The 8,519-nt window shown below is 36.5% G+C and overlaps 1 protein-coding gene across 1 annotated transcript; it reads right to left on the minus strand.

Moving 5' to 3' along the window:
* Positions 1 to 2,989: 2,989 nt before the first annotated feature.
* On the minus strand, positions 2,990 to 4,676 carry LOC122589005. Its single transcript, XM_043761237.1, has 6 exons — positions 4,446 to 4,676; positions 4,227 to 4,337; positions 4,040 to 4,093; positions 3,880 to 3,936; positions 3,746 to 3,799; positions 2,990 to 3,306 (listed from the first exon to the last, which is right to left on the minus strand). Exons 1-6 carry the CDS (start codon positions 4,633 to 4,635, stop codon positions 2,990 to 2,992), a joined length of 783 nt encoding a protein of 260 aa, XP_043617172.1. The 5' UTR covers positions 4,636 to 4,676.
* Between the last annotated feature and the right edge of the window lie 3,843 nt (positions 4,677 to 8,519).

Below are 8,519 nucleotides of genomic sequence, written 5' to 3' on the forward strand. Positions count from 1 at the left end.
GTTTTTTATAAGATACATATATATACTATATCGTAAAACAAATTCTTTCTGTCTAAATTTTAAGTTTCAACATTTACTTATCAAAAATACCCTCTTATCCATTATATATTTACTTAAAATAATTATATTACTTTTTCTGTCTCCTCAAATTTCAACCAATTTTTTTTTATTTTCTCTCTCATCTATAAATCATTTATTCCTCTAATTCATTCAAAATCTTTTATCTCAAAACCGTACATCGATTAATTATAAAAGTTATATGGTGGTTCTTAAAATTTCGTGCTTGTTCATTAAAGATGTCATTCGATATACTTTCAACGAATTTTTAAATTCGAGGGCGGAGCCCGTACGGCTAAGACATTTGGCTATCACACTCTATGACCTATCACACTCTATGACTTATCACCCCCACCATCTCACCGCCGTAACGCGCGAGTATTTGCTCTCGTTACCTATAAGATATGTTTTGGTTAATCTCTTCATGACTTATAGATATATATTACCTATAAAATATGCATGTGTTTCTTAAAAAATTTGTTGAGTAACGTTCCTTATCAAATTTATCATAGATACATATAATAAATTGGGGTATAAGTACACATTTAAATATTTAATTTATACCATATTATCTATATATATCTATATTACCTTATAATAAAACATTTAACGTTTTTTAATTTTTTTTAAAAAGAAGTTATATATCTAAAGTACTTATCTCTTTTATTCATTAATTTGAGCTTCACCACTTAATTTATCTGTAATACTCTTAATAAGATTATTTAAAATATATATCATCAATCGTTAACAATGTATTGAAAACCGGACTGGACATTGAGCCGGACTCACAAAAATTCATTGGTCAGACCGGTCGGACCTTAGTTGGACCGGGTTTTGACGAAACATACATTTTTCCAAGTAATACCATAAGATTTCTAGTTAAAATATAACATAAGTTTAATAATATTAAAGTTCAAGTATTAATTAATAATAAACCAAAGTCTAACATAAAACACATAATTAACAAGTTCTATTATAAGTTTAAACACATTCAAATGTCATCCAACATCAATAATCATTTTCTCTATTTTCTATTTAGTCTTGGCCATATTCAAATTAAGATACGAGTATATATATAAAATTTGACTAATTCTCACATAAGACCACTTTGGAAAATAAAAGTTAATTTTCTATAAGAAAGTCCACAAATAAGCTTATTATTCAGCATTCTCATTCCTGCATCAGTAGTAATGGCTTCTTGTTACCCCACTCAAAATCAACATTATAAGTTCCTCTTTTTTTTATCCCTTACGCTTCAATTCATTTTTCAAACATGGATCATCATCGATTTAGTTCTCCTATTTCATTCAATCCATTTTTCCAAATCTCTAACCAAAATCTTCCCCCATTTCATAAATCTAAAAAAATTCAGTTTCATCTTCTTCAATCTAATAATAATAATAATAATAATAATAATAATAATAATAATAATAATAATAATAATAATAATAATAATAATAATAATAATAAGTGATGAAGGTTGATCTTGCAGTGGATGTTGCGAACTACTCTAAATAGGATGAATTCATTATAAACGTAAGATTTAGATCTTTTTCCCCCAAAAAATAGAAGAAAAACAACATAAAAAGACGTTGACTTTGTTTGACCCGGTTCATAGCGGTTCGATAACGGTCCGGTTCGCACGGTTCAGTCTGGTTCACACCGTTTCAGTCCGGTTCAATTTCCACCATTAAATCGGGGTCAGTTTAACCGGAAGTCTTGAAAAATCCGGTCAGACCGCGGTCAAACCGGTCCGACCGGCCGGTTTAAAAACATTGATCGTTAAAATAACTTATAATTTTGCCCTTTCTCAATTTTTTTCCCACCATGACCGCTATCAATCACATCGCGTGATCGAACACATGACTAGTACTATAGGATTATGGACAAAGTTTTATTCAGAGATTTGATTGCAGAATCAAAACCGAAAAGTACAGATTATGCACTCGATTACAGTTCGATATGGATGTATGTAGCTTCATCCATATCCATGAGACCATGATGATATCCAACATGCATTAACTAGGTATGTTTATAATATGTATATATTTAGTTTTTTGATGTTTCAAAATTTTAAGACCAAACATTGAAAGGTACAAATGAAGAAACTAGCTAGCTAACATTATCAATATTTCATTCACAACTGGTTTCGTTTTCAACGAAAGAGAGGTATTTCATTTACAAGAATAAAAGTCAAAGTTGTGTATGGCTTTTTATATGTAAGCTAGCTTTTGGTATTAATTGTCCATATTCAAAATTGATATAAGTGGCTTGTAGCTAACAGAGGTCAGCGATTGCGGTCAAAGAATCAGTTACCCGTTTTTGAATGAATTATGAATGTAAATGTACTGAACAAATAATACATTTGACAAATTAACACAAATCTTATGAATAAACCGAAATTACAAATGATCCAGCATAGTTTTATTAGAACATCTTGGTAATATCAATTATATAAGGTATATTCTTCATTGACGACTATATATATATATAACAAACTACGCGCAAGTGTTTCTCAGATTCTTTTTCAGCTAAAGTATGATGCATATAAATCTTTTTCGCAAATTAAACAGATAAAAAAATACAGAAGAAGAATATGTCATATGATTTAATCCCCCATTATATATTGAACTGATTGCGCAGTGTACCAATGGGTTCGTAGAAGAACCTAAACTACACTCTCTTTATCTCGAATTTCTGGGTAGAAAAACAACAAAAGGTAACACACATAATCTTCAAGAAACCACAGGTCAAGATCTATAGATGGAAACTTTTCTAAGTTCCTGTTAATTATCAAAGCCTTCAGATAATATAGCAACAGGCAAGTCTGTAGACATAAGCTACCAAATTAATTAGGAGTACAGAATTGAATAGACCAAAAGTATCACAGTTATGATCTTCAAAACACTTCAACAACTAGGGGTGTACATAATCAAACCAAATTAACTTCAAAGTAGTTTTCCTTTGGCTCGCCGCCTTCCTTGGAGGCCGGGAAAGAGATCTTGAGCTGGCCATCCTCCATGATGGATCCGGTCACCGCGTCAGGATCATAGTTATAATTTTCTGGCATCGTTATCGCCTCACGCACCTTTTGGTCTGGTGCAACATCCTCCATGCTAGCGACGAGTACCAGATTCCTATCAACCCACACGGCGAGGTCTTCTTTAGGCAACCCACAGACCTTGACAACGAGATCGAGCCCATTTGCATCGAAATTAAAGTTGAAGTTGTCCCCACTAACCTTGAAAGCTAAGACATGAGAAAAAGAAAGAAAGATATCTGAGCATCATCAAAGAGAAGATAACATTATTAATAAATAGCTAATACACGATGGATGGATCAAAACAATTACAGCCGGCAACAAGTCTTTCACCATAATATCGTTTACGCCCAACACCCCGCCCGAGCTACCGCCTAAAGTCGAACAAAGTGGAAAATTGTATGTAACGGGAAGAAAAGAAAAGGGGCAACCTCCCCGTGTTTTGTTTTTTTCTTCAACTATATACTTGCAAGCACAGCCTCAAGTGCACTTTCAAGAAATATAACCATGATGAACTGTTATTTAAATACGACAGAATCACTTCCACCGATCAATGAAATTGTTCTTAATTTTAATCCCAAATTAAATTATAACACAGCTGAAGGTATAGTATCAATGAAAAGAAGTGGGAATCTAAGGTACACATACCTGGTGGTTTTGGTATCTTACCCAGCAACCCCTTAACTATAGCATCAGTAAAAACTGGATATCATCAACATAACATAATCAGTATACAGATATGAGAAATGTATGTATAACTAGTTTATTAATTAGACTAAAACCTGCGGTAGCTTTGATCATCTCAGATGTAGTAGCTTTAGGGTTTTTCTCAGACAGATCTGGTTAATAATAATTAATTAAATTAGATATAAATGTAAACATGTATCAATAAATACTACTAGTAAATAATACTCATATTTAATGAAAACTATAATAATAAACCTGTCTCTGACTTGGCATCTTTCACCTCAGCATCGGGTAGCTTCTCAATCAGATCTGGATATGTATACAAAAAATTTTTACCATTAAATCTTTTAACAATACCTTCTTCTCTTCTTAATATATATCTAATAAAAATTAAGGAATAAAGAATATAGAGGAAAAGTAAAAAAATAAAAAGAAAATTAACCATCCACAAGTTTGTGAAAGTCGGGATCATCGGGAGAAGGAAGTGGTTTCTTCTGTAAAATAGCGCTCATCAACTTATGCCCAAAAGCTTCGCCGGCAGTAACAGGCAGATCTGGAAAATGAAATTAATTATTAAAAAAATCTTAGGTTTCTATTATTTACTACAGTATATATTAACAGAAACGATGAATGGATTTACAAAGGAAAAAGAGTGAAGTACCTGCTTTGAAGGCTGCATCATCCTTTGGGTTTGATTTTTGGTTCATGCCGCCTGGAGAAGAAGAAGCAGCAGTTGAGAAACCATTTTTATTATTATTAACACATGTTAATAACCGTAGTTGTGGTGGAGTTGCCCATGATGATGATAATCGGACCAGTTGTCTTCCAGATCGGTTCAACCAAAAAGCCATTTCTGTTTTTGTTTTCTTTCTTCTCTTCTTTTTCTTTTTTTCTTTGCTGTCAAGTGATTACAATACATACATACAACATATATGTATATTTTACAAAAGTTATCTAGGGCTTAGTTGTTGGCTTTTGGTATGGATCTGGACCGTTCATTTTTGGGGATCGATGTACACACTTTTTTAATCTTTGATAAATGGCATTTTCTAACAAAAGTTCATAAGATGCATATTAAACACATTTGACAAACCCATTGTTTCCTAAAATATAATAAAACTTTACATCCTAAAACGTTTAAATTTTGTGTTAAAAGACGAGATGGTTACCCGTGTAATGCGGCGGCAGTGTTTGCAATGGGTGGTGCTAGTGGTGGTAACGATGTGATTATTAATCTAAAACTAATTGACGTAAATGGTAATGTAGTTATTTTATAGTTAAGAGATATATCTTTTGTAAATAACCTTATTAAGAATTAGGGAATCATTCCCCTATAAAGTAGGGATTTGATCTTATCATCTCCAACTGATAATTAGGGAAATTATATCCCCGGCCTAAGACTTAGGAAACCCTAAGCGGCCTACTTGTTCCTCAAGAACACTTCTCCTATAAAAGGAGAGCCGTAAGACCTACTAAAGGCATTCACTCGAATATAAAGAAAACGTAACTGGCGTAAAGAGACCAACTCTACCTTCGGAGAATTGCCAATAAACGAGCTTAATCACCCTTTAATCCACATCACATAAACCTTGGTTCGGTGCGCAAACATTTGGCGCCATCCGTGAGACCCACAACTCAGGATCCCATAACCATTGTAGGCATTGTTTTCTGTATCAAATCGAGACATGGCTGATGTCCCGCCAGGGTTTGATCAGAACTCCCAACAAACCAACGAAAATGGAAACTCCAAAAACCCCACCACGACCGAAGCGGCTGGGGGCAATGGCCAACCCGTCGATCATGGAGCCGACATCAACACTAGTCGCCCCGAACAAACATCGGAGGGACGAAAGGGAACCCTACTAGGGTCCTCGTCCGGACCCCCGCAATTGTTCGATCGGGACTACATTATTAGAAATTATGGCTACATTAGCCGTACCATCAGGTATCTCAGGAGCACGAGAGCACTCAATAGCGTCACCAGGACGCTGAACTTTGACGGGGAAACAGACGACGACTACGACGCTGATACCCCCCCGAGAGGGCTTCGGCGTTATCCGCGGAATCCGAGATTTCGGCCCGAAGAAGGTTATGGGTTTGGCCTGGGAAGCGAAGGTTTAAGACCTCGAACACCCCTACATCAAACACAACCAGAAGACACAGAAGCTCCAATGCAAGGGAACACGGCGCCCGAAGCCAAGCTTAGAGGCGACGTCCCCGCTGCGGGACAGGGCAACCAGACTCCTAACGTGTCCCGATCTGAACTGACCCCGAGAGGGCCTGAAGCGACAGGTAACGCACCTCCAAGACATGAGATACCGCCCGGAGGCCATTCAGGAGTCCCCGCTGGAACGCATCAAAATTCAGGACAAACCCATGTCGGGTTTTCTGCTCCGATCTTTCGAGTACCCACCGAAGGGACAAAACAATACGTGGGCCCGACCTTCCATGCGCTCCCGGGCTCTATTCTCTCAGGGCCCATGGGCCAAGGTCAACCAAGGCCTTCAGGGCAGATCCCGCAGGGTCCTACGGGACAAAGTTATCCCATACTGCAGGGCTTTAGATACGAAGGCATGAATGGAGCGGGAAGTTCACAACATATTTCCCAACCATATGGCATCCAACCCATTGGAGGGGCCTACGGAAATCCTCAGACAAGGCAGCCACAGTTCCATCAGTATTATCCACCGCAACATATCGTTCCCCTCTCCGCACTAGGACCCTACGGACCACAGAACTGGGGGGCTCCGATGTATCAAAATGCCCTAGAACTGCAAATGGTAGGGGGAAGCGTCAAAAACTCACCATTCATCGCATGGATAAAGAACTATCCCCTCCTAAAAGATCTAAAATACCCCTCTCATCTTGGAACATACAAAGGGAAAAGTGACCCGGATGACTTCATTGAAGAATTCGAAGGCGTGGCCGAAATGAAGGTCTGGAACGTACCGGTTGCGTGTTGGATGTTCAGGTATGCGTTCGAAGGGGACGCCAGAGAATGGCTAAAAAGCGTGGCGAAAGGGGCCATCACTAGCTTCGAGGACCTTAAGGAAAAATTTAGAGCTCGCTTCAGCCAACAGAAGAAACATAAGAAACTCCATGTGGCAGCCCACGGGGTAAAGCAAAGGGAAACAGACCCGATCCATTGATGAAGATAGTGGAGCTGGTGGTTGGGTTCTCATCGGGTTACGATGATTCACCGGAAAAAGGCTAAGAAGGCGTCGAAGTAGTGGTGGCCGATCCATTGTTTAAAACTCCTTAATTTTAATCTATCCAAGTCAAACAGAAACCTAACATGCGAGTCATGGACAACATGAAGTGAATAAACATAGTGAGACAATGTTATTAGATCTTTAGTAAGTAGTAACTGCTAGTAATTGATAAATATGTGGTATATTATTTAGCCCAGGATTTTTGGTGATGAAATTTTTGAGGTGAGTTTGAATTAAGGTGGAGCTTATTTAGAAAGAAATTTAGATTTAGGGTTGAATGTATATGTATCCATGATTTTGAGTTATTATCATCACTTCATATAAATATGCATATTGGATGTCATGGTTGCAATGTTTTGCCATTGAGAAACACGATATATGAAGGTTTTTTTTTTATTAGATTTAAAGTTGTGGGTAGATCTTGTTGGTTTTTGGGTTGTGTTATTGTTATTGTTATTTTGTGTTTAGATTCAGAAAAGAAGATAGAGTTTGATCTTGGAAAATAAATGAAGAATAGGGGAAGGTGTTTTAAACCTGAAAGTGACTAATATACCCTTATATGGTACGCACGTGATTAGGTTAACAGAGGGCTACAAACGTCCGTTAGAAAGATGGGTGTTTAATGATACAAAAAATCATCTTAGGGTGATCTAATAATAAAAAGAAACACAAGGACGAAAAATGATAAAATGACAAACCACGGGGTAATGTAATGAAATTTTCTCTTTTGGGAATTTACTCGTGTTTACACCCCTGTCAACTATCTTGATTCGACTTACTCTTCCTCAAGTCCATTTTTACATCTTTGTTAATTTTTCCAGTATTTTGGTTTTGGAGAACAGTGTAGTAGTAGTTTATTTGTTTGAGTGTGGAACTTGAATGAAGTGGCCCAAATGGGGACTACAATCAATTGTGTCAAATTAACACTATGTCCCCATATCCTCAAACACCTCGTCGTTTTGCACGACTGTACAATGCGTAATTTTGTGTATCAGCACTCAAAAATCACTGTTTTATTACACTAAATTACATATGCATATATACCAACTCATAAAACAACTTTCGTTTTAATTAAAAAACACATATTAGTCAAAATAAATGCATATGCATTGTGTATTACTCGTAGTAGTTTGCATGAAGAGATAACAATGGCTTATGGGTGGGTGTCAACTTGAATCATTAAACCGAATTAGAAGTAGATTTAAACCGGAAGTATCATAATTAATATTATGATCGTCCAAGATTTCAAACTACTTAATTTAACCAAAATAGCTTCACTGTTTTTCTTCTCTCCGCCTTCTTTAATTTGGAGACTGGAATGATGATCTTGAAGAGGCCATCCTTCATATGATGGTACGGTCATGACCTCGTTAGCATCATAATTTCTTGATATGCCTTAAATGTCATCTTTTCATTCAGGCCTCCAATACGGTATCATAGCTAATTCCTTCAATGTATTATCACCACATCCTGCAATATAATGGAATCACAATTTTTATGCATTTAAGCATTAAAAAAAAAAC

This window comes from Erigeron canadensis, chromosome 1 (genome assembly GCF_010389155.1).
Source record: "Erigeron canadensis isolate Cc75 chromosome 1, C_canadensis_v1, whole genome shotgun sequence".
NCBI classification, from domain to species: Eukaryota; Viridiplantae; Streptophyta; class Magnoliopsida; order Asterales; family Asteraceae; genus Erigeron; species Erigeron canadensis.

What these genes read in the sequence shown, in the direction of transcription:
- LOC122589005 (XM_043761237.1), bottom strand. Translation starts at nt 4,635, where the DNA reads ATGGCTTTTTGGTTGAACCGATCTGGAAGACAACTGGTCCGATTATCA. An exon ending in CTTTCACAAACTTGTGGATG is followed by an intron (nt 4,094 to 4,226) that starts GTTAATTTTCTT and finishes ATACATATCCAG; the next exon opens with ATCTGATTGAGAAGCTACCC. An exon ending in GATGATCAAAGCTACCGCAG is followed by an intron (nt 3,800 to 3,879) that starts GTTTTAGTCTAA and finishes GATGATATCCAG; the next exon opens with TTTTTACTGATGCTATAGTT.